This window comes from Mustela nivalis (assembly GCF_964662115.1).
Source record: "Mustela nivalis genome assembly, chromosome: 4".
Lineage (NCBI taxonomy): Eukaryota > Metazoa > Chordata > Mammalia > Carnivora > Mustelidae > Mustela > Mustela nivalis.
The window spans coordinates 158,554,666-158,579,772 of NC_139023.1; the positions used below are offsets into that span (position 1 = coordinate 158,554,666).

At 37.2% G+C, this 25,107-nt stretch overlaps 1 protein-coding gene across 2 annotated transcripts in view; it reads left to right on the top strand.

Moving 5' to 3' along the window:
* The window catches only part of KCTD9 (potassium channel tetramerization domain containing 9), a 43,534-nt gene that overhangs the window by 14,878 nt on the left and 3,549 nt on the right, over nt 1-25,107 (top strand). The window contains exons 4-11 of one of the 2 annotated variants that reach the window (XM_082729222.1): nt 715-811; nt 1,432-1,490; nt 1,695-1,823; nt 12,707-12,774; nt 12,863-12,958; nt 13,872-14,021; nt 23,567-23,672; nt 24,403-24,536. In XM_082729222.1, the coding sequence (XP_082585348.1) occupies nt 715-811; nt 1,432-1,490; nt 1,695-1,823; nt 12,707-12,774; nt 12,863-12,958; nt 13,872-14,021; nt 23,567-23,672; nt 24,403-24,536 (839 nt within the window). Of the gene's footprint in view, nt 1-714; nt 812-1,305; nt 1,491-1,694; nt 1,824-12,706; nt 12,775-12,862; nt 12,959-13,871; nt 14,022-23,566; nt 23,673-24,402; nt 24,537-25,107 lie in introns of both variants that reach the window. The other variant, XM_082729223.1, reaches the window with a different exon arrangement.

Consider the following 25,107-nt stretch of genomic DNA (forward strand, 5'->3'; position numbering starts at 1 on the left):
TATTCTTTGAAAATTTTTGTATGAGATTTTCTGTTGCCCATTTAACGTGAAATTGTTTTCTTTAACTTGAGAAGGGAAAGCTAACTTAGGGAAGGTTTTCTAATTTCATGGCTCTGAAGTTCACTTTTCTATTATTTGTGTGACATACTAAAAAATATGTAAGTCACCTTCTGATGTATTCTGGCTGTTTTAGACCTTTTTAACTTTTATTTGGACTCCCTTCTCTTTTGTCTCTGTCTTTGTTCTGTTCAGCTTGGGTTCTTTTTCCAGCGTCTTATCCTTGGTGTATTGGGCTTTGTCCTAGAAGGGAGTTTTGGCTGGTGGGTTTTGAGGTTCATTTATAGCCTCCTCAGATCTTACTGCAAACTACTTGCTTCATCCACCCATAGATTGAACATACCCCTTCCACTTTCAGTCTGCTATTCTCAAATAGATTTGCCAAACTTTGAAGTGAGTATGGATTACTTTGAAATTCTTAGGTTCATCACCTAACCTGTTGTTTCTGTCAGCTTCTTCCATCAAAGATGCTAATACTGTGGTGCTCTTGTATCTGTGGGATTACCTTATCAGTTTTGTCTTAAATGCTATCAATGCATCGCTAGTAGCTCTGTTAAGCTTTTAGGTATGTTTTTACTGTCAAAGTTGAAGCTTATTGCCATCTTCCCCATTAACTCAATCATACCTTTTTTATTGTTTTCTACATGTCATTTCTAGATCCTCAGACAGATTCTAAACTACCTGAAGGGTTGTCAGGATCTCACACAGACTGGCTAACCTTAAATGTTGGAGGGCGGTACTTTACAACTACACGGTAGGTGCATGTGAATGTTTGCACAGGTGTGTGTTTGAGGACACTATGTAGTATTTGTTCTTTCCTTCAGTTTTGATGATTTCCTTAGAAAAGACTGTAGTACCTTGTGATCTTAAACCATTTTTTAGAAAGTTTTTTTAAAGCGTAGGAGAATGATTCACAGGTCCTTCCAAAGAAAGCATGAAAGGCATGAACATGCTTTTTAGGTATCAAGTATTTTAGGGTTTTAGAACAGGTTTTTTAGATGTCAGGTAATAAACATGTGACACAAGTAAAAATGAACAGTATTGAAATTTGTAGCAACTACAACTGCGTATGTTAAAGGGGTAAGAACAAGGCAAGTTTAGGTCAAGAATATTGTGATATAATAGCTTGCTAGAAGGATAAATTAGTGTTTAAGTTAAAGGAACCTAAAACAATATTTGAATCAAAGGAAATGCCAGATTAGAAAGGATTTTGACAAGTGGCAACTTATTGCACATTTTTTTTCCCAGCATCACTCCTACCAGGTTATAGCATGCATCTTTTTGAGAGAGCAGCTGGGATCAAGTATACTCTTGACTTATCTGTTTGTTTATAAAGACAAATGGAGAAATCAATTTTTTTCCCTGAATTCTTAGGAGCACTTTAGTGAATAAAGAACCTGACAGTATGCTGGCGCACATGTTTAAAGACAAAGGTGAGTGCAACACATTGTTTTCACATTTTGTGAGACCTCTTTATAGCTGTATTGGCTTAACTCTGTCCTTCTGTACTTTTTAATGATACCAATAATTTTTACACGAGTGAAAACTTACTAGTATGTTACACAGTTTTTCTTCCTAAATTTCTAACTTTGTTTCTTGTTCATGGGGGGGTTCTCTTCACTGTAATGGTGACACAGGTGTCTGGGGAAATAAGCAAGATCATAGAGGAGCTTTCTTAATTGACCGAAGTCCTGAGTACTTTGAACCCATTTTGAACTACTTGCGTCATGGACAGCTCATTGTAAATGATGGCATTAATTTATTGGGTGAGTTTTTATGATTCCTCACATTTTTGTAAAGTTGGGATTTTTAAATTTTGTTTCCACTTGCAGAGTAATATTAGTAACATAATATATTTTCATAAAGTGAAAGTAAATCTTTTTCAATTTTAAAGCTAAATTTTTTTTTATATATATGAGTATATATAGGTATGGAAATAGATGTAGGCACAGATACAGTCTTTGTGTACATGGGTATATGTCTAACCCATAAATTTTGATTTTAGATTCTAAAGAGATTTAGATTTTATCACAAGGGACTTTAAGCGATTTTGTTGTTTTTAATCAAATTGTGACTGTGACTTCACTTCAAGTTATGCACCTTCCCATCATGTTGAGACGTAGGGTCATCAAAAGGGGAAATTATCTTCAGAATCGTAAGACTGGATTAGAATCTCAATTCTAGGGGTGCCTGGGTGGCTCAGTGGGTTGAGCCGCTGCCTTCGGCTCAGGTCATGATCTCAGGGTCCTGAGATCGAGTCCCACATCGGGCTCTCTGCTCAGCAGGGAGCCTGCTTCTCTCTCTCTCTCTCTCTCTCTCTCTCTCTGCCTGCCTCTCTGCCTACTTGTGATCTCTCTCTGTCAAATAAATAAATAAAATCTTAAAAAAAAAAATTTAAAAAAAAAATCTCAATTCTACAACTTACTAGAAGTTTAACTTGGGGGAATTCTCTCTTGAGTCTACTTTGAAAATAGAGTATTAAAAATATGCTCATCCCTAACTACATCACAGGATTTTCACATCATAGAGATGATGTCAGCCAGATCCCTTATAAAGCAGTACATGCATCTTCAAAGCTCATGGGCCTCTACCTGACTAAATTTGGTGTGACTTGATGAGTGGAGGGGTGGTGAACTTGAGTGCACATTCCTAGTTAGATTCCACAGTTTGTTGCCATGTAGGTGTGTGGACATAGGGTGTCAGAGCCTTGATTTTTAAAGAAAAGATAGAAATCTAAAATTTTATGTGAAATCTTCTTGTTTTGAAAATACTATAATGCCAAAAACATCAGAATCAACCTGGGCTGGTGGTGAGGCAAAGGAGCTAACTTAACAATCTCTGGAGTATGATAGATAACATTCAGTAACTTTCATTGTTTCTGTATTAAAGTCTGCATTGCCTTTAAAGCTTACCCATTGGGGCGCCTGGGTGGCTCAGTGGGTTAAGCCGCTGCCTTTGGCTCAGGTCATGATCTCAGGGTCCTGGGATCGAGTCCCACATCGGGCTCTCTGCTCAGCAGGGAGCCTGTTCCCCTCCCTCTCTCTCTCTGCCAGCCTCTCTACCTACCTGTGATCTCTCTCTGTCAAATAAATAAATAAAATCTTTTAAAAAAATAAAAATAAAATAAAGCTTACCCATTGCAAAAAAATGACCTTATTTGACCTTTCATCTAGTGTCATACTTATTCATTACAAATTCTTTGTTGCTTTCTTATTTTTTACCTACCAACTGTTGCTTAAAACCATGTAAAACCTATTTTCATTTTAGTCATTCTGCAGAAATTATCATTAGACAAATAAGCAATGGTCCTCTGTTGTACAGCCCTTTGCTTTTCAGCAGCTAGACCACTCCTGCTTACATTCTGGTGGCCACTTTTTTCTGAGGACACTTAAACTTGACTGTGCATCCTATGGGCTCTTCGATGCTTCCTAGTTTAATTTTTCTCTATATCGCTGATAGCCTTTCATATCCTCCCCACCTGGGAAAGAACATCAGAAATACATATCCATGCTATCCCAGACTTCAGCTATTGCCAAGCTATGCTTGTTCCTTTTTCAGGTTTCTCAGCCATTGTTGTATTTATTCAGTTGTTCAGCAAGCAGAGCTCTGTACTGGATTCATTTTATAAAGCGTTACTACTTCTAATTAGTACAAAATCTAGCCAGACTCTTTATAACATTTATAGGTTGCCCAACTGATTATATGCTTTACAATAATCCACACTGACTTATTTCCCTTCTACCTCTATTTACTTAAATGACCTTATTTCTTACTCTTCCTAATTTCTGCTTTCATCAGTGAATATATTTTTTCCTTACTTTCATTATTTGTTTTCTGCCTTTAATGACCTTCACTTTTTCCAGTGAATCATGTTGTCCTATTCTACCATTTATCTTCAAAACCTTCTTTTTCTGATTTTTTAAAAAATATTTTACTTATTTAAGAGAGAGCATGAGTAGGGAAGAGGGATGAAGGGAGGGAGAAAAGCAGACTGTCCCCTGAGCAAGGAGCCCAGCACAGGGCTTCATCCCAGGACCTTGAGATCATGACCTGAACTGAAAGTACACACTTAACTGACTGAGCCACCCAGGCACCCCCTCATTTTCTGCTTTAAATTACCATTCCTTTCCTTGACTTATTTGACTTCAATTATTCTCTAACGTGAAAGCTTTTCTTGCATTGCAATATTTTATTTCCTTGAAGTCACATAAATTTCTGAACACATAAATTTGGTCTGAAGTCACATAAATTTTCTGAACCCCAATTTGATACAGTAAAAAGAGAATGGTCGTAAATGTCAGGAAACATACAATTTAATAATGATCAAGGTGATCATTTGCCTACCAAGTGCCACGCATTATACCTAATTATATATTGCATATCACTTTTTTTTTTTAATTAACATAGAATGTATTTTTTGCCCCACAGGTACAGGTCTGTGAATCATCAGATCAGACTGACACATTTCACAACACTCACCATAGCACATACCACCCCCATGTCCATAACCCAGCCATCCTGTCCCTACCACCCCACCACCCCAGCACCCTCAGTTTCTTTCGTGAGATTAAGAGTCTCTCATGGTTTATCTCCCTCTCCATCCCATCTTGTTTCATTCCTTCCCTCCCTACCCCCAACGATCCCCCGCCCTACCTCAAATTCCTCATATCAGAGAAAGCATATGATAACTGTGTTTCTCCAGTTGACTTATTTCACTTACCTAATACCCTCTATTTCCATCCACATTGTTACAAATGGCAAGATTTCAATTTTTTTAATGGCTGCATAGTATTCCATTATATATCTATCTATACTACATCTTCTTTATCCATTCTAGGTTCTTTTCCATAGTTTGGCTATTGTGGACATTGCTGCTATAAACATTGGGGTGCACATGCCCCTTTAGACCATTATGTTTGTATCTTTAAGGTAAACACCTAGTAGTGTAATTGCTGGGTCACAGGGTAGCTCTATTTTCAACTTTTTAAGGAACCTCCATACTATTTTCCAGAGTGGCTGCACGAGCTTGCATTCCCACCAACATAGTATGAGGGTTCCCCTTTGCCCACCTCCTCACCACTTCTTTCTTTTCCTGACTTGTTAATTTTAGCCATTCTGACTGGTGTGAGGTGGTATCTCACTGTGGTTTTAATTTGTATATCCCTGATGCCAAGTGATGTTGAGTACTTTCTCATGTGTCTTTTGGCCAATTCTATGTCTTCTTTGCAGAAATGTCTTTTCATGTCTTCTGCCCATTTCTTGATTGGATTATTTGTTCTTTGGGTGTTGAGTTTGAGAAGTTCTTTATAGATTTTGAATACTAGACCTTTATCTGATACATCATTTGAGAATATCTTCTACCATTCTGTTGGTTGTCTTATGATTTTGTTGACTGTTTCCTTTGCTGTGCAAAAGTTTTTGATCTTGATGAAGTCCCAGTAGTTCTTGCTTCCCTTGCTTCCCTTACTTCCTTGCCTTTGGCAGTGCTTCCCTTGCCTTTGGCAGTGTTTCTAGGAAAAGTAGCTGTGGCTGACTGAGGTCAGAGAGTTGCTGCCTGTGTTCTCCTCAAGGATTTTGATGGATTCCTGTCTCACACTGAGGTCTTTCATCCATTTTGAGTCTAATTTTGTGTGTGGTGTAAGGAATCGGTCCAGTTTCATTCTTCTACATGTGGCTGTCCAGTTTTTCCAACACCATTTGTTGAAGAGACTCTTTTTTCCATTGGACATTCTTTCCTCTGTTGTTGAAGATTAGTTGACATAGAGATGAGGGTCCATTTCTGGGCTCTCTGTTCTGTTCCCTTGATCTATTTGTCTGTTTTTGTGCCACTACCATACTTTCTTAATGATTACAGCTTTGTAATAGAGCATGAAGTCTAGAATTATGATTCCACCAACTTTGGTTTTCTTTTTCAACATTCCTCTAGCTATATGGGGTCTTTACTGGTTTCATATAAATTTTAGGATTATTTGTCCCATTTCTTTGAAGAAATTGATGGTATTTTGATAGGGATTGCATTAAATCTGTAGATTGCTTTAGGTAAATGAACATTTTCACAGTATTTGTTCTTCCAGTCCATGAGCATGGAAAATTTTTCTATTTCTTGTGTCTTCCTCAGTTTCTTTCATGAGTACTTTATAGTTTCCTGAGTACAGATTCTTTGCCTCTTTGGTTAGGTTTATTCCTAGGAATCTTATCGTTTTGGATGTCTTCTGTCTTGCTGTTGGTATATAGAAATGTAGCTGATTTCTGTGCATTGATTTTATATCTTGACACTGTACTGAATTCCTGAATGAGTTCTGGCAGTTTTGGAGTGAAGTCTTTTTGGGTTTTCCACATAAAGTATCATATCATCTGCAGAGAGTGAGAGTTTGACTTCTTCTTTGCCGATTTAGATGCCTTTTATTTCTTTTTGTTGTCAGATTGCCCAGGCTAGGACTTCTAGTACTATGTTGAATAGCAGTGGTGATAGTGGACATCCCTGCCGTGTTTCTGATCTTAGCAGCAAAGCTGTCAGTTTTTCCCCACTGAGAATGATATTCGCTGTGGGTTTTTCCTAGATGGATTTGATGATATTGAGGGATGTACTCTCTATCCCTACACTTTGAAGAGTTTTGATCAAGGAAGGATATTGTACTTTGTCTAATGCTTTTTCAGTATCTATTGAGAGAATCATATGGTTCTTGTTCTTTCTTTTATTAATGCATTGCTTCACATCGATTGACTTACTGATGTTGAACTAAACTTGCAGCCCAGGAATAAATCCCACTTGGTCGTGGTGAATAATCCTTTTAAATGTACTGTTAGATCCTAACGGCTAATATTTTGGTGAGAATTTTTGCATCTGTGTGCATCAAGGATATTGGTCTGTAATTCTTTTTTTTGATGGGGTCTTTGTGTAGTTTTGGGATGAAGGTAATGCTGGCCTCATAAAATGAGTTTGGAAGTTTTCCTTCCATTTCTATATCTTGGAACAGTTTCAGGAGAATAGGTATTAATTCTTCTTTAAATGTTTGGTAGAATTCCCCTGGGAAGCCATCTGGTCCTGGGCTCTTGTTTTTTGGGAGATTTTTGATGACTGCTTCAATCTCCTTACTGATTATGGGTCTGTTCAGGTTTTCTATTTCTTCCTGGTTCAGTTGTGATGGTTCATACATCTCTAGGAATGCATCCAGTTCTTCCAGATTGTCAAATTTGCTGGCATCAGTTGCTCATAATATGTTCTTATAATTGTTTGTATTTCTTTAGTAGTGGTTGTGATCTCTAGTCTTGCATTCATGATTTTATTAATTTGGGTCCTTTTCCTTTCCTTTTTGGTAAGTCTGGCCAGGGGCTTATCAATCTTATTAATTCTTTCAGAGAACCAGTTCCTAGTTTCATTGATTTGTTCTACTGTTCTTTTGGTTTCTATTTCATTGATTTCTGCTCTGACCTTTATCATTTCCCTTCTGCTTGGTTTAGGGTTTCTTTGTTGTTCTTTCTCTATTTTAGTTGTAGGGTTAGGTTGTGTATTTGAGACCTTTCTTATTTCTTGAGAAAGGCTTGTATTGCTATATACTTTCCTCTCAGGACTGCCTTTGCTATGTCCCAAAGAATTTGAACAGTTGTGTTTTCATTTTCATTTATATCCATGATTTTTAAAAATTCTTCTTTCATTTCCTTGTTGACCCAGTCATTCTTAGTAGGATGCTCTTTAGCCTCCATGTATTTGAGTTCTTTCCAACGTTTCTCTTGTGGTTGAGTTCTAGTTTCAAAGCATTGTGGTCTGAAAATATGCAGGGAATGATCCCATTCTTCTGGTACCTGTTGAGACCTGATTTGTGACCCAGGATGTGATCTATTCCGGAGAATGCTCCATGTGCAGTAGGGAAGAATATGTATTCTGTTGTTTGGGGATGGAATGTTCTGAATTTATCTGTGATATTCATTTGGTCCAGTGTGTCATTTAAAGCCTTTATTTCCTTGTTGATCTTTTGCTTCGATGATCTGTCCATTTCAGTGAAGGCGGGTGTTAAAGTCCCCTACTATTATTATATTATTGTTGATGTGTTTCTTTGAGTTTGTTGTTAATTGGTTTATATAACTGGCTGCTCTCATGTTAGGGGCATAGATATTTAAAAATTTTATATCTCTTTGTTGAACAGACCCTTTAAGTATGATATAGTATCCTTCCTCATCTCTTATTATAGTCTTTGGCTTAAAATCTAATTGATCTGATAGAAGGATTGCCACCCCAGCTTTCTTTTGATGTTTATTAGCATGGTAAATTGTTTTCCACTCCCTCACTTTAAATCTGGAGGTGTCTTTGGGTCTAAAATGAGATTCTTATAGACAGCTTATTGATGGGTCTTGTTCTTTTTATCCATTCTGATACCTTGTGTCTTTTGATTGGGGCATTTATCCCATTTACATTCAGGGTAACTATTGAAAGATATGAATTTAGTGCCATTGTATTGCCTGTAAGATAACTGTTACTGTATATAGTCTCTGTTCCTTTCTGGTCTATCTTACTTTTTTTTATTTTTCCACTTTTTTTTTTTTTTAAGTTTTCATTTATTTGACAGACAGAGGTCACAAGTAGGCAGAGAGGCAAGCAAAGAGAGAGGGGAAAAGCAGGCTCCCTGCTGAGCAGAGAGCCTGATACGGAGCTCAATCCCAGGACCCTGGGATCATGACCTGAGCTGAAGGCAGAAGCTTTAACCCACTGAGCCACCCAGACACCCCAGCTCTAACATATTATTAATTTCCATATTGATTAGGTCCCTAGCCTTCAGTACTTCCTCTTGTTCTTTTTTTTTGTGGTGAGTTTTTCAGCCTTGTCATTTTATCCAGATAAGAATAGATGAATGAGAGAACAAATACTAAGAGGTTAACAATGACCGGAGAAAAATATATACTAACCAAATCAGGGGGAGAAGAAAGGAGAGAAACAAATATATGAATATATATTTTTAATTTTTATTTTTATTTTACATATATGTATACATGTATATATGTATACACACATATACATATGTGTGTGCATATATATAATATAATATTATATATATATGTATATATATATATATAGATATAGATATACATACAAAAGACTGGTGCATAGAATAGAGCCATACACTTGATTTTGAGTGTATTTTGGTCTGTTAAAAGAAACTATCTCCCAAAACTTTGAAGAAAGAAAAACTTACATATATTTTAAAATAAAGGTAAACATATCAAAGGGATGGAATATTACTGTAAAGATGAAAATTACATATATTTAAAAATAAACACATCAAAGGGATGGAATATTACTGTAAAGATGAAAATTTAGAAAGATTCTAAAAAAGCATTGATAAGAAGTTGGTTGAAAAAAAGAGGAAAGAATGTTATCAGGCTGGAGACTAGAACAAAGCCATGCAGTAGATTTAGGGTATATTTTCATCTATTAGAAGAATTGTATTCCAATTTCCTTTAGAAGAAATTGTATTCCAGTTTCTAATTGGAATTTCTAATACAATTTCTAATAGAAATAGAAATAGAAATTGTATTCCAAATTTTTAAAGAAAAAAACCTGTTTGTATACAAAAAATAGGTTAACTACAATGAAGGGATAAAATATACTCATAACAATGAAAATTTAAAAAGATTTTTAAAAGGGTATTGTTAAGGTAAAATAGTTTAAAAAAATTAAAATACGGAAGAGAAAAGGTTAAAAAAAATTTAACTTTGGAAGAGTAAAGGATCATGGGGAAAAAGCCATTTATTCCATGTGTTGCTTTCCCCTAGCTCTGGAGTTCCGCAGTTCTCATTGATAAGTGAACTTGGTCCTAGCTAGATGTTCTTGCTGATCTTCTGAGGGAGGGGCCTGTTGCAGTGATTCCCAAATGTCTTTGCCCAAGGTGGAATTGCACTGTCCTTGTCAGGATCCAGGCTAAGTAACCTGCTTGGTTTTGGTCTCTGGAGCTTTTATTCCCTGAACACTTTCCATATAGCTTTGGCGGACGGTAATGAGGATGGTGGCCTCCCAATCTCTGGCACCGCAGGAGCCGAGAGCTCAGGGCCCCACCCCTCAGTGCACGCTCAGAGAAAAGCAGTCAATCCCTCCCATTTCCGTGGTCTCCAGCTGCATTCTGTGCTCACCTAGCCTGTGACTGAGCGTTTCTGTCTCTGGTGCATGGTCCTGTTTGGAGTCTAGAAACCCAGCAGATTTCTGCAGTGTACTTCCGTGCTGCTCCTCTCAGGAGGAAGGAGGGAGTTCTCCCTGGATCTGCTACTTGTGGGGCCCCTGCTCCGAAAGCAGTGGCCTGACTGTGCTGGAGATTATGGTTTAAGATAACCCCAAGCTTGAGTCCACTGCGTGGCTCTTTAGCCTGCTTCCCTGCTCCGATATCTGGGGCTCTGTCACAGTCCGGTACCCTGGTCTTTTTGTGACCCCACTGGTCCTGAAACCATACTGTCCCCGTGAGGGCTCCACTCCCACTTAGCCTCTGGAGCAATGTCCCTCAGTGGACAAGACTACTGAAAGTTCCAATTTTGTGCTCTGCTGCTCTACCTCTTGCAGTGAGCTGGCTCCATGCCCCACATTCTCTCTTCCCATCTGTTGCCTCAGAATCACTTCTCCGCATGTCCTACCTTCCAGAAAATGGTTGATTTTCTGTTCCTAGAATTGCTGCTCTTCCTCTCTTCTATTTCCTATTGAGTTTGTAGGTGTTCAAAATGGTTCAATAACTATCTAAGCTTAACTCCTGGGACCTGATATTTATGCGTCCTACTCTTCTGCCAACTTGCTCCTCCTATTCTATTGCATATCTCTCTTAATACTTATGTCAGCTTTGTGGAGAAAGTGATAATACTACCATTTCACAATGTAAACAGGAACTTTAAGAGAAAGAATACATAGCTTCTCTAAGGCAAAAAAGGAAGTAAGGGGCAGAACTGGGATTCAAATCTAATTCCTACTGGTGCTGACAGAAAATTTGCTAAATATTACTTCCTTTTCTCAACTATGCCCCATAGGTGCCTTTTGTGTTCATAAGGCTTTTCTGGAATTTTTAAAGTTTTGATTCTAAACCTAAAAGTAGGGGGAAAAAAATCCTTACTCTATTCCTTGGGGGGTTCTGATTGACTCAGAAGATCTAGGCACATTGAGAGTGAAACTCATTAGAAATCTCATTTTATGGTGGGTGTCTACCAGGGATAGATAGGAAATATGGCTGCCCCTTCATGAGGAATCCAAAGATGAGGCCACTCTGGCGTGGACTGGAAATTGTTATGTCAGAACAGCTGCCTAACTAGTGTGCTATTCATCAGATGACCTTTGTTTTGCAACTGGAATATTAGAAGCGGAAATGGGCTTTCCCTGAGAAGATCATAATCTTCCCAGATAACTGCTGAGCTTCCTATATCTACCTATAGTTACCCTTATTGGCTTGGAACTATTCAAAGGAAGAGATTATGTCACTTAACTTTCTTTGTAATTTCTAATCCTTGGGCATTTTTTTTTTTTTTTTGTAAAGATTTTATTTATTTACTTGAGAGAGAGACAGTGAGAGAGAGCATGAACGAGGAGAAGGTCAGAGAGAGAAGCAGACTCCCCATGGAACTGGGAGTTCGATGCGGGACTCGATCCCGGGACTCCAGGATCATGACCTGAGCCGAAGGCAGTCCAACCAACTGAGCCACCCAGGCGTCCCTAATCCTTGGGAATTTTTTTTAACAAGTTAAAAAACTTAGCTAGATGACTGAGGTCTTCATTTGAAGGAAAATGGATTCTAATTTTCTTCCCAAATATCCTGATGAAGATGTTTAATAGATGTAAGAATATACAGTATATATACTAAGTCACCTAGAGAATGTACAGATTTTTTTTAACCGAGTTAAGACAAGCAAATGATACATAAAAATCCCTTTTATCATTTAGAAACAGTTTTTTTTATCATTTTTTAATTTTATTTTATTTATTTATTTGACAGAGATCACAAGTAGGCAGAAAGGCAGGCAGAGAGAGAAGAAGGGAAGCAGGTTCCCTGCTGAGCAGAGAGCCGGATGTGGGGCTCAATCCCAGGACCCTGGGATCATGACCTGAGCTGAAGGCAGAGGCTTTAACCCACTGAGCCATGCAGGTGCCCCTAGAAATAGTTTTTTTAATTGATTCTCCTTCAGAGAGTGTTCTGAGTCATTCTGTTGCTTTTATTTTGAAACTAATATACTTTTATTCATTTCTATAATTTCCTGATTCAGTAAGTAAAAGAAAGTTGTCACAAACCCATTCATATCTACTCCACTGAAGAAGTCAATGAAATGTTTAAGATGAGGTGAATTAATCATTTATTAGATTCACAATCAAACTTATTTCAATTATTTTAGGGACTCATAAAATTAGGAGGTTTTGCCTGTGGCCTATTATCAGAAAATTTAGAAATATAGAAGGTTTTCATTCTGATTCATTAGTTTCCTGTTTTTATTTTGCTGAATGTAAACTATGTAGAAAAACTTTATATTACATATATTTAAAAGTATACATGTTCTACACTTGAGTTATTTTTCTTCTATATTGATTGCCTGCTTGTTAAATTTCACTTGTATTGTGAGGATTTAACAAAGAATTTTTTACAAATATTAAAATGAATAGTTTTCTGTAAAAGTCACATCGTTTTTATTATGATAGGTGTGTTAGAAGAAGCCAGATTTTTTGGTATTGACTCATTGATTGAACACCTGGAAGTGGCAATAAAGGTAAGGCTCTTTTAACATTAGCCAGTGTTACAGTTATTGTAGCTGCCTCCCAAAATGCGCCACTGATTTCTTAATAATCTGTTTCAAGAATTCTCAACCACCAGAGGATCATTCGCCAATATCTCGAAAGGAATTCGTTCGATTTCTGCTAGCCACTCCAACCAAATCAGAATTGCGTTGCCAGGTAATTAAAGCAGACTTTTATGTGAATTATTTGTGTCAGCAAAGCTGTGAGTAAAGTTTAACATTTTTCTTGGATTTTTTTTTTTCCCCTCATGTTCCTTTTTCAGGCAAGATACAGTTTAATTATGAGTGATAGCATTAATTTAATCCCAAAATGGTTAGCAAAAAAAGAGATGTAATGGCCTTTTTTATTATCTAATATGCCCCATGTGGCAATTTGAATAGTTCATCAGAATTGCAGCAATTAAAATAAAAAGTCCATTCTTCGTACATTTGTTATATATGGCCAGTCAGTGGTAGATACTTTTATGTATTAAAGATTTTATAAATCTCAATACTTACTTTTTAAGAATAAAACTACCTTGAATTATTGAATACTTATAAAATAGATAAAAATATATAAACAATACCTATTAATACTTACATGGCCAACAGAGACAGTTCTTTAGAAGTTTTTGCACATGGGGCAACTGGGTGGCTCAGTGGGTTAAGCCTCTGCCTTTGGCCTGGGTCATGATCTCGGGGTCCTGGGATTGAGCCCCATGTCAGGCTCTCTGAAAAGTGGGGAGCCTGCTTCTCCGTCTCTCTCTCTCTGCCTTCCTCTCTACCTATTTATGGTCTATCTCTGTCAAATAAATGAATAAATCTTTAAAAAAAAAAAAAAAAAAGAAATGTTTGCACATAAATAAAGTATAGCCAGACTGGATTTTAATGTTATATTTAAAGTTGTTTTTCTAAGAACCAATTAAGGATGCTGGTTTTATATCTAAGTTTTATCTGATCATGTCTTCTAGTAAACTCCAAATGTCTGACCTGCCAGTTGCTTCTAAGAAACTTGGGGTTAGCTACAGTCATTAAATGTAATATAACAGATGGTTTAAATTTTGTGACAGTTTGTCTTTTCTTAATTTTAGGGTTTAAACTTCAGTGGTGCTGATCTTTCTCGTTTGGACCTTCGATACATTAACTTCAAAATGGCCAATTTAAGCCGCTGCAATCTTGCACACGCTAATCTCTGCTGTGCAAATCTTGAAAGAGCTGATCTCTCCGGATCAGTACTTGACGTAAGAATCATTTTTTTGTTATAAGAGAGAATTAAATGTTTAGTCTCTTGAACAGTGTCAACAAGCAGAAATGATCTCTCTCTCTCTCTCTCTATTTGGGGTTTTATTTGAAAACATAGTTTAAGTTGATAAAACCCAAGGTTCTAAAAGTGAAATATGTTAGTTTTGCAACTTTAATATCCTTCAATAAATGAAGACCTGAAATATTTAGCAACTAATAAGAAATGAAATCTTGAAATTAGATCCTCATCCCTTCAATATACTGTACTTTAAAAGGACTTCTATTTTAAGTGAATTAGGAGGGTAAAGCTGAATAGGACCTTTGAGATCTTTTATTCAGCCCCATTCTTGGAGTGGGGAAATATTGCTCTACAGGTTTTTGGCAGAGATATTGTGAAATAAACATGATGTGTGTCAGGTTGTGTGAGTTAGCATCTCTGTGTCTCTCCTTCTCTCTCTCTATATATATACTTATGCATGTGTGTGTTTACCATGTTTGTGTGTATATATATACATTTGACTCTTGTACAACACTGGGGCTGGGGCATTGGCCTCTGCGCAAAAATCCACATATAACATTTGACTCCCCCAAAAGGTAACTACTAATAGTCCACTGTTGACCAGAAGCCTTACCAATAACATGAACAGTCAATTAGCATTTTTTTTAAGATTTTATGTATTTATTTGACAGAGAGATCACAAGTAGGCAGAGAAGCAGGCAGAGAGAGAGAGAGAGAGAGAGAGAGAGAGAAGCAGGCTCCCTGCTGAGCAGAGAGCCCAATGTGGGCCTCAGCCCCAGGACTCTGAGATCATGACCTGCACTGAAGGCAGAGGCTTAACCCTCTGAGACACCAAGGTGCCCCAAACATAATTAGTATATTTTTTATATGTCATCTGTATTATATACCCTACTCATACAGTAAGGTAAGATAGAGGAAAGAAAATGTTATTAAGAGAATCATAATGAGAAAATACATTTATAGTACTATACTATACTATACTGATTTTTTAAAATCTACATACAGGGGACCTGGGTGGCTGTCGGTTGATCTTGATCTTAGGGTCACAAATTTGAGCCCCACATTAGGCTCCACATTCAATCCCAGGACCTGGGATCAAGACCTGAGCCAAAGTCAGATGCTTTACTGACTGAACCACCTAGGCACCCCTCTATTTTTAGTTTTTTGAGGAACCTCCATACTGTTTTCCACTGTGGCTGTACCAGTTTGCATTCCCACCAACAGTAGATGAGGGTTCTTTTTTCTCCACATCCTTGTCAACGCTTGTTATTTCTTGTGTTTTTTATTTTAGCCATTCTGAGAGGTATGAGGTGATAGCTTATTGTGGTTTTGATTTTTGATTTGCACTTCCCTGATCATGAATGATGTTGAGCATTTTTTCATGTGTCTGTTGGCTATCTGGTTGTCTTCTTTGGGAAAATGTCTATTCATATCTTTTGCCCATTTCTTAACTGGATTATTTATTGTTTTGTGTTGAGTTGTATAGGTTCTTTGTATATTTTGTGTGTTAGCCCCCTATTGGATATTTTATTTGCAAATATCTTCTCCCATTCAGTAGGTTGTCTTTTTGTTTCATTGATGATCTAATTTGCTGTGCAGAAGTATTTTCTTTTGGTGTAGACCCAATAATTTAATTTTGTTTTTGTTTTCTTTGCCAAAGGAGACTTACGTAGAAAAATGTTTCTTGGGGCACCGGGGTGGCTCAGTGGGTTAAAGCCTCTGCCTTCGGCTCTGGTCATGGTCCCAAGGTCCTGGGATCGAGCCCCACATCGGGTTCTCTGCTCAGCAGGGAGCCTGCTTCCTCCTCTCTCTCTCTGTCTGCCTCTCAGCCTACTTGTGATCTCTATCTGTCAAATAAATAAATAAAATATTTAAAAAAAAAAAAAAAAGAAAAATGTTTCTTTGGCTGATGTCAAAGAAATTACTGCCTGTGTCCTCTTCTAGCATTTTTACAGTTTCAAGTCTCACATTTAGGTCTTTAATCCATTTTTAGTTTATTTTTGTGTATGGTTTAGGAAAGTGGTCCAGTTTCATTCTTTTGCATGAAGCTGTCCAGTTGCCCTTACACCATTTGTTGAAGAAACTGTCTTTCCCATTGTGTATTCTTGCCTCCTTTGTCACATTTTTTTTTCTTTTGACGGGGACAGGGCAGAGGAAGAGGGAGAGAGTATCTTGAGCAGGCTTGATTTCACAACCTAAGGTCATGACCTGAGCTGAAATCAAGAGTCAGATGCTTAACTGAGTTGCCTAGGCACTCCTCCTTTGTCATAGATTAATTGACAATAAAAGCGTGGCCTCTTCTATACTCTGCTGTTCTGTTAACTGTCTTCTGTTTTTGTGTCGATATTATACTATTTTGATTATTATAGCTCTGTTTTATACCTTGAAATCTGGGATTGTGATACCTTGAGTTTTGTTCTTCTTTTTCAAGATTGCTATTTAGAGTCTTTTATGTTTCCATATAAATTTTACTATTATTTGTTCTAGTTCTGTGGAAAATGCTATTGGTATTTTGATTGGAATTGCATTAAACCTCTAGATTGCTTTGGGTAGTATGGACATTTTAACAGTATTGGTTCTTCCAATCCATGAGCACAGAATATCTTTCTATTTGTGTCATCTTCAGTTTGTTTCATCAGTGTGTTTTATAGTTTTTAGAATATAGGTCTGTCATCTCCTTGGTTAAGCTTATTCCTAGATATTTTATTCTTTTTGGTGCAATTATAAGTAGAATTGTTTTCTTAATTTTTCTTCTACTTAATTATTAGTGTATAGAAATACAAACAGATATCTATATATTCATTTTTGTATCCTGAGACTTTACTGAATCCAATTATCAGTTTTAGGATTTTTTAGTGAACTCTTTTGGGTTTTCTCTATAGAGTATCATATTATCTGCAGATAGTGAAAGTTTACATCTTCCTTACCAATTTGAATTCCCTTTATTTCTGTTTTCTTGTTTGATTGCTACGGCTAGAACTTCCAGTACTATTTTAAATGAAAGTGGTTCAAGTGGATATCCTTGTCTTGTTCCTGATCTTAAAGGAAAAGCTCTCAGTTTTTCCCAGTTAAAGATGATGTTAGCTATGGGTTTTTTAAGTATGTTCTTATTATGTTGAAGTGTGTTCCTTTAAACCTACCTTGTTGTGGGTTTTTATCATAAATGGATATTGTACTTGTTAAATGCTTTTTCTCCATCTATTGAAATGGTCATATGGTTGTTACCTTTTTTTTTTTTTAACATGATCCGTCATGTTGATTGATTTGCAAATATTATTTGTATTTTTGTATGCTGGAAATAGACCACTTGATCATGGTGAATTCAGTTTTTTTTAATGTGTTGTTGAATTTGGTTTGCTACTGTTGAAGATTTTTGCATCTGTGTTCATCAGAGATCCTGGCTTGTGGTTTTGTTTTGGTTTTTTATAGTCTTTCTAGTTTTGGTATCAGTAATAACACTGGCCTCACAGAAGGAATTTGGAGGCTTTCCTTCGTCTTTTAGTTTTTGGAATAGTTTGAGAAAAGTAGGTATTAACTCTTCTTTAAATGTTTGGTAGAATTCACTTGTGAAGCCATTGGTCCTGGGTTTTTGTTTGATTGGAGTTTTTCAGTTACTTATTCAATTTCATTGCTACTAAGCAGTCTGTTGAAGTTTTTTATTTCTTCCTGATTCAGTTTTGGGAGATAATCTATATTTCTAGGAATTTATCTATTTCTTCTAGATTGGCCCATTTATTGGCACATAATTTTTCATAGTAATCTCTTAAAATCCTTAGTATTTCTGTGGTGTATCAGTGGTTATTTCTCCTCTTTCATTTTTTTTAAATATTATTCGTGTCCTCTTTTTTTTTTTCTTTAATGAGTCTAGCTAAAGGTTTATCAATTTTGTTGAACCTTTCAAAGAATCAGCTCTTGGTTTCATTGATCTTTTGTTCTTTTAGTCTCTTTTGAATTTATTTCTATTTTAATCTTTACTCTTCATTCCTTCTACTGGCTTTGGACTTTGTTTATTCTTCTTTTTGTAGTTCTTTTAGGTGTATAGTTAGGTTTGAGATTTTTCTTGCTTCTTGAGGTAGGCCTATAGTGCTATAATCTTCCCCTGAGAACAGCTTTTGCTGCATTCAAAGGTTTTGGACCATTGTATTTTCATTTTTCTCCATGTAAAATGAAAATGTTATTAGATTGCTAATGCTAATTAGCAATTAACATGTTGAACATGTTAATAAACATTAACATGTTCAGTATCTTATTATTCAATCTCCCATGTATTTGTGTTCTTTCCACTATTCTCTAGTTTCATGCCATTATGGTCAGAAATTTGCATGGTATGATTTCAGTCTTTTTGATCTATTCTGGAGAATGTTCCCTTTGCAACTGAAAAGAATGTGTATTCCACTGTTTGGGGTGGAATGTTCCAAAATAACTTTTAGATCCATCTGGTCCAATGTGTTACTCAAAGCCACTGTTTCCTTGTTGATTTTCTGTCTGGTTGATCTATCCATTGATATAAGTGGGGTGTTAATGTCCTGTACTTATTACTGCATTATATTTTTTTTTCCCCTTCTATGTCTGTTAATAGTTCCTGTAGGTGCTCCAAATAAATATTTGCCATTGTTATATCCTCTTGTTGCATTGTTCCCTTTATCATTATGTAGTGTCCTTTGTTGCTTGTTACAGTCTTTGTTTTAAATTCTATTTTGTCTAAGCTATAAGTTTTGCTATCCCAACTTTCTTTTCACTTCCATTTGCATGGTGCTCACTTCGGCAGCACATACACTTCCATTTGCATGGTAAATGATTTTCCATTCCTTCACTTTCTTTTTTTCTTTTTTAAGATTTATTTATTTGAGAGGGTGAGTGAGCAGGGGGAGGGGCAGAGGAAGAGAGAGAATCCTCAAGCAGAGGCTCCCCACTGAGTTTAGAGTCTGACATGGGGCTCAACCCCAAGATCCTGAGCTCATGACCAAATTTTAAGAGTTGGGTGCTTAACTGACTGCACCACCCAGACACCCTTCCACTTTCAAACTGCATGTATCTTTAGGTCTTAAATGAGTCTTGTAGGCAGCTTATAGATGGTTCTTGATTTTTTAGCCAGTCAGTCAGCCTACATTACATCAGCCTACTTTTTTTTTTTTTTTTTTAAGATTTATTTATTTATTTACAAGAGAGAAAATGAGCAGTGGGGGGAGGGCAGAGAGAGTAGGAGAGAAAATCCTCAAGCAGACACCGTGCTGAATGTGGATTGTGAAGCTGCGTTCAATCCCAGTACCCTGAAATTATGACCTGAACCAAAACCAAGAATTGGACGCTCAACTGCCTGAGCCACCCAGGCACCCCAGCCTATATCTTTTGATTGTAGCATTTAGTGTATTTACATTCAAAGTAATTAATGATATGTATGTACTTACTGCCATTTTGTTACTTGTTTTACAATGGTTTTTGGAGTTCTTGGTTTCCTTTTTTCTATTGCTCTCTCCCTTGTGGTTTGATGGCTTTCTTTAATGATTTACTTGGATTCCTTTCCCTTTATTTTTTGCATATCCATTACAGGTTTTTGATTTGTGGTTACCAATAGGTTCATATATAACATCTTATATGTACAGGTATCTGCATAAGGTTGGTGGTTGCTTAAGTTTGAACCAATCTTAAATGCACTAAATTTTTTACTCACCTCCCCACCCCCAACACACAAACACACACATTTTATTTAGATGGTGTCATATTTTATCCTTTTATTTTGTGAATCCCTTGATTTATTTTTATGGGTATAACAGATTTTAATGCGTTGGTGTTTTAACTTCCATAGGTTTTATAAGTGATTCATCTACTACTTTTATTATATTTGCATTCACCTGTGAAATTTTTTCCTTTCCTAATTCTCTTACTCCTGATAATGTCCTTTTTTTTTTTTTTTTTTTCCATTCGAAGAATTGCCTTTAACATTTCTTGTAAAGCTGGTTTAGTGGAGATGAACTGCCTTCTACTTTTGTTTGTCTGGAAAACTTTCTCTCTCCTTCTATTCCTAATGATAGCCTTGCTGGGAAGAGCATAACTGGTTTCAGGTTTTTACCTTTTAGCACTTTAAATATGTCATGCCACTCCTTTCTGGCCTCCAGTGTCTGCTGAAAAATCAGCAGATTGCCTTATGGGGTTTCCCTTGTATATAACTTTTTTTTTTCTTGGTGCTTTTAAATTCTCCCTTTATCACTACTGTTTGCCATTTTCATTATTATATCCCTTGGTGTGAACCCTCACCGATTGATTCTTTTGAGGTCTCTGTGCCTCCTGGATATGGATTTCTCTTTTATTCCCCAGATTCAAGTTGTTTGCAGCTATTATTTCTGGAAACAAATTTTCTGCCCCCTTTCTGTCTCTTCTCTTTCTGAGATCTGTGTAATGCATATGTTACTACACTTAATGTCACTGAGTTCCCTTAATGTAGTTTAATTTTTTTTTCTTTTTTCTTTTTGCGGTTCATCTTGGTTGATTTCATTACTCTGTCCTCCATCTCACTGATCCATTCTTCTGCTTTCTCTGGTCTACTGTTTATTCCCTCTAGTGTATTTTTAATTTCAGTTCTTCATCTATGATTGGTTCTTTTATATTTTCTCTCTCTTTGTTAAGGGTCTCACTGAGATCCTTCTCTCTCCTCAGATCCAGTAACTCTCTTTAGGATCATTTCTTTGAATTCTCTATCAGGCATATAGCTTATTTCCATTGCATTTAGCTCTTATTTTCATTGCATTTAGCTGTGATTTTGTCCTATCCTTTCATTTGGGACATATTCCTCTGTTTCCTCATTTTGTCTAACTCTCTGTATCTGTTTCCATCTATTACAAGAATCAGCTCTGTCTCCTGCTCTTAAAAGTAGTGGCCTTAGGAAGAAGAGGTCTTGTAGTGGCCTGTAATCCAATGGTCCTTGTTCACCAGAACCAGGCACTTTGGGCAGAGGTGTCTCCCCTATGTGTTGCATGTGCCTTACTGTTGTAGCTGAGCTGCTTTTGCCTTCAGTCTGGTTGGCTGCTTCAGTGCATTTTCCTTGTGGGCACGGTTTGGTCCCTGTGCTGTTGAGTTCACAGTCTGGGCTTATAGTTGGGTCAGACCAGATGCCAGCCCCCAGCCTGTTGCTGGTGCTACAGTCACACCTAACTGCAAGGTGCTCTCCCTGTGCTGTCACCTTGGGAACTTTTGATAATAGTTACAGCATATTTTACCTGGGTGCACATCAGAGAACCAGAGACATTTATCTTCATATTATCAGCTTTCAATCTGGTTAATATTTTAATATTTAAAATACCATCATTGGGGCACCTGGGTGGTTCTGTGGGTTGGTCATCTTTCTTCAGCTCAGGTCCTGGGATCCAGTGATCCCATGATGAAGTCCTGCATCGGGCTCCCTGCAGGGAGCCTGCTTCTCCCCTCTCCCTCTGCTGTTCCCTCTCCTTGTGCTCTCTCACTCTGTCAAATGGATAAATAAAATCTTTTTTTTTTTTAAGTTAAAAAATAAAATAGAGTCATCTCTTAGTTATTTTGTCCTTCCAATCCCTCATTTATCTTACCACTCAGTCTGAGCTTCTGTACTACCTTGTATAAATGCAAAGGCAGAGATGGGAACGTATGTGTGCATTTCTCAATTTTCTGTGATTTGAAATGATCTGTAGCATGTTTCCCTTTCCATAGAATTGACTGTGAGGTAAATGGAATTGCACTTATAAAATACAATTTTTTTGTTAGGTATGGCAATAACATAACTTGATCAACCTTAGGATTTTAGAAATCTTCACTATTATAGTTTTTTTGTTTGTTTGTTTTAAAGATTTTAATTTATTTATTCGACAGACAGAGATCATAAGTAGGCAGAGAGAGGGGGGAAGCACACTCCTCACTGTGTGGAGAGCCCGATGTGAGGCTCGATCCCAGGACCCTGAGATCATGACCTGAGCCAAAGGCAGAGGCTTAACCCACTGAGCCACCCAGGTGCCCCGATTCACTGTTGTAGTTTTTTTTTTTTTTTTAAGATTTTATTTATTTATTTGACAGACAGAGATCACAAGTAGGCAGAGAGGCAGGCAGAGAGAGAGAGAGAGAGGGAAGCAGGCCTCCTGCGAGCAGAGAGCCCGATGCGGGGCTCGATCCCAGGACCCTGAGATCATGACCCGAGCTGAAGGCAGCAGCCCAAACCACTGAGCCACCCAGGCGCCCCTCACTGTTGTAGTTTTAATGACAACTACAATTATCATTTATATAGTGCCTTACATTTTTGTATGTATGTGCCTTACAGTTCTTAAGACAGCTTTACGTTCATCATCTACTTTGGTCACAATTAGTGAAGTTCTTTTTTTTTTTTTTTAAGATTTTATTTATTTATTTGACAGCGAGAGATCACAAGTAGGCAGAGAGAGAGGAAGGGAAGGAAGCAGGCTCCCCGCCGAGCAGAGAGCCCGATGCGGGACTCGATCCCAGGACGCTGAGCTGAAGGCAGCGGCTTAACCCACTGAGCCACCCAGGCGCCCCCAATTGGTGAAGTTCTAATGTTAATGTCAACTTTATAGCTTCCTGCCTTATCCAGTTGCTGTTGGAGTTCTGATCTGATGACATTGAATCCTCAGAGATAAATTAACATAATTTAAAATTCTGACATATATTTTATAGTTTTTTACTAGTTTTTTTTTTTTTACTAGTTTCTTTTTACTAGTTTACTTGTTTTGTATTTTGCATTATAATTTGGGTGTTCAGGGTTGTCAGTGTTGTATAGTAGTGGTTGATACAGAAAGAACCAACAACAGTTTGTAGTGTTCTGTAGCCAGATGATGCCTGGAACTGTTGGCCTTAGTATTCTTACCTTTGAAATGAAGGTAGTAATAGCAGGATTGAACATCAAGTTGATTCCTACAGAAATAAGGAAGAGAAATCCCTACCCCTGACAAGATTATGCCTTCTTTACCCATACATTTCAGCTCTCATGTCACAACTAGGGCTGTTCCTGAAAGTAGAAGTAGGATGTCACAGTTGACTCTCCCAACTCTTATCTAACCTTTAATGTTTTGTGTAAAATGGACGTATTAATTGGGCTGTTCTTTCTTTTAAAATGGTTCTTTTAAAAGAACTATTTCTGGGGCACCTGGGTGGTTCAGTGGATTAAGCCTCTGCCTTCGGCACAGGTCATGATCTCAGGATCCTGGAATTGAGCCCCTCATCAGGCTTTCTACTCAGCAGGGAGCCTGCTTTCCCCCTCTCTCTCTGTCTCCCTCTCTGCCTACTTGTGACCTCTCTTTCTCTCTGTCAAATAAATAACTAAAATCTTAAAAAAAAAAAAAAAAAAAACACTATTTCTTAAAATAGTTCTCAATTCTTTTTGGGTCTAGTGAGAAAAGTCTTCATTGTAAATAGAAAATAATTGATGGTGAATGTATGGAATTGAGTTTCCACCCCTTGTCTATCTTTTCTGTTACTGTTTGAGCCAATTTTTTCTTGCCCAAACAAAATTCTGAATGTTAAAACATGGACTTCTCTCTTCCTTGCCAGTGTGCAAATCTCCAAGGAGTCAAGATGCTCTGTTCTAATGCAGAAGGAGCATCCTTGAAACTGTGTAATTTTGAAGATCCTTCTGGTCTTAAAGCCAATTTAGAAGGTAAGCTTCTATCTATAATTACACTGTCTAAGGTAAAAACAAACGATGAAGTAAAAAGCCCAACAAAATAATTGTTACAGGGAAGTCATGACCACTATAGGAAGATACAGATTTCTTCTGTCCTCATACTTGGAGAATGAGCAAAAGAGTAAATTCTTTCTTGGTCTCAGTCATATGTTAGGCAAGAAGTTAGGGAAAATCCAGCCTTCGATCATGAATAAGGCTTTAGTTGGAGCATTAAATACCAGCATCTCAAACTTGGAAACTAAACAGCATACTCTTACACTGATTAAAATGAATTTCAGTTTGCACAAAGCCAGGCAGTGCATTGTGACTTAATGTTTTTTCATGAATGCCTGGTGACTGTTGTGTCAGTGAACTGGTCACTTGGTTTCGTTGCAGGTTAGGGACACAGGGTGCTTCCCTTCCTTATAACCTTCCAGAGGCTGCTGTAAAAACGCTACTTGTCTAAGACTGAATTGAATCCTTCCCTCAAAAATATCGACTAAAACATTCTTCATTCATAGTATAAGCAAACAGTTTTTTTAACAGTGAACTCTTTCTGTGTGGAAGTTGGTTGAGAGACTGAGATTTATGGTTCGCAGAGTTCTTCCAAAAGTTAAAGAAGCCTGTCATCATTCACCTCCATTAAGTCATCCTGTGGTTTTTTGAAGGTAGAGGACTATAAATATTTTTAAGTTCAACTACTCCCTAAATATATTCACTTTAGGTGCTAATCTGAAAGGTGTGGATATGGAAGGAAGTCAAATGACAGGAATTAACCTAAGAGTTGCCACTTTAAAAAATGCAAAGTTGAAGAACTGTAACCTTAGAGGAGCAACTCTGGCAGGAACGGATTTAGAGGTGAGTCACCAATTTCTTAAGAGTTTTTGTGAATCCACAGTTACCAGGTATCTCATGAAAATTTATTGAAATCATAAAGTACTTGGCTGGTAAAAACCGGCAGGTAGCATGCCAGCACCGCTGGAGGGATGTTTTTTTATCGATTGCTTGTTTCAACAAATTTGAACCCCAAAGCAGGGTTCAGTTACACAAGTCCTAGCTGCCAGTCTCAGATTTGGCGATTCATCTGACATTCACTCTAAGTTGATTTCCTTTCTCCTCTTTTCCTTGGGTCTCCTTCAGGTAGAGCAGTTTTGATGGGTGTCTTTATTAATCTAATTTATTGTGGATTTTTTTTAAAGATTTTTATTTATTTGACACAGAGATAGCACAAGCAGAGGGAGAAGCGGCTCCCCGCTGAGCAAGGAGCCCAATGTGGGGCATGATCCCAGGATCTTGAGATCATGATCTGAGCTGAAGATAGACGCTTAACTTACTGAGCCACCCAGGAACCCCTCATTGTGTTTTTCTTAAGTTTTAATTCCAAGCAGAATTGAATGGGGTCAAATTATTTTTTTAACTACTTGAGAAA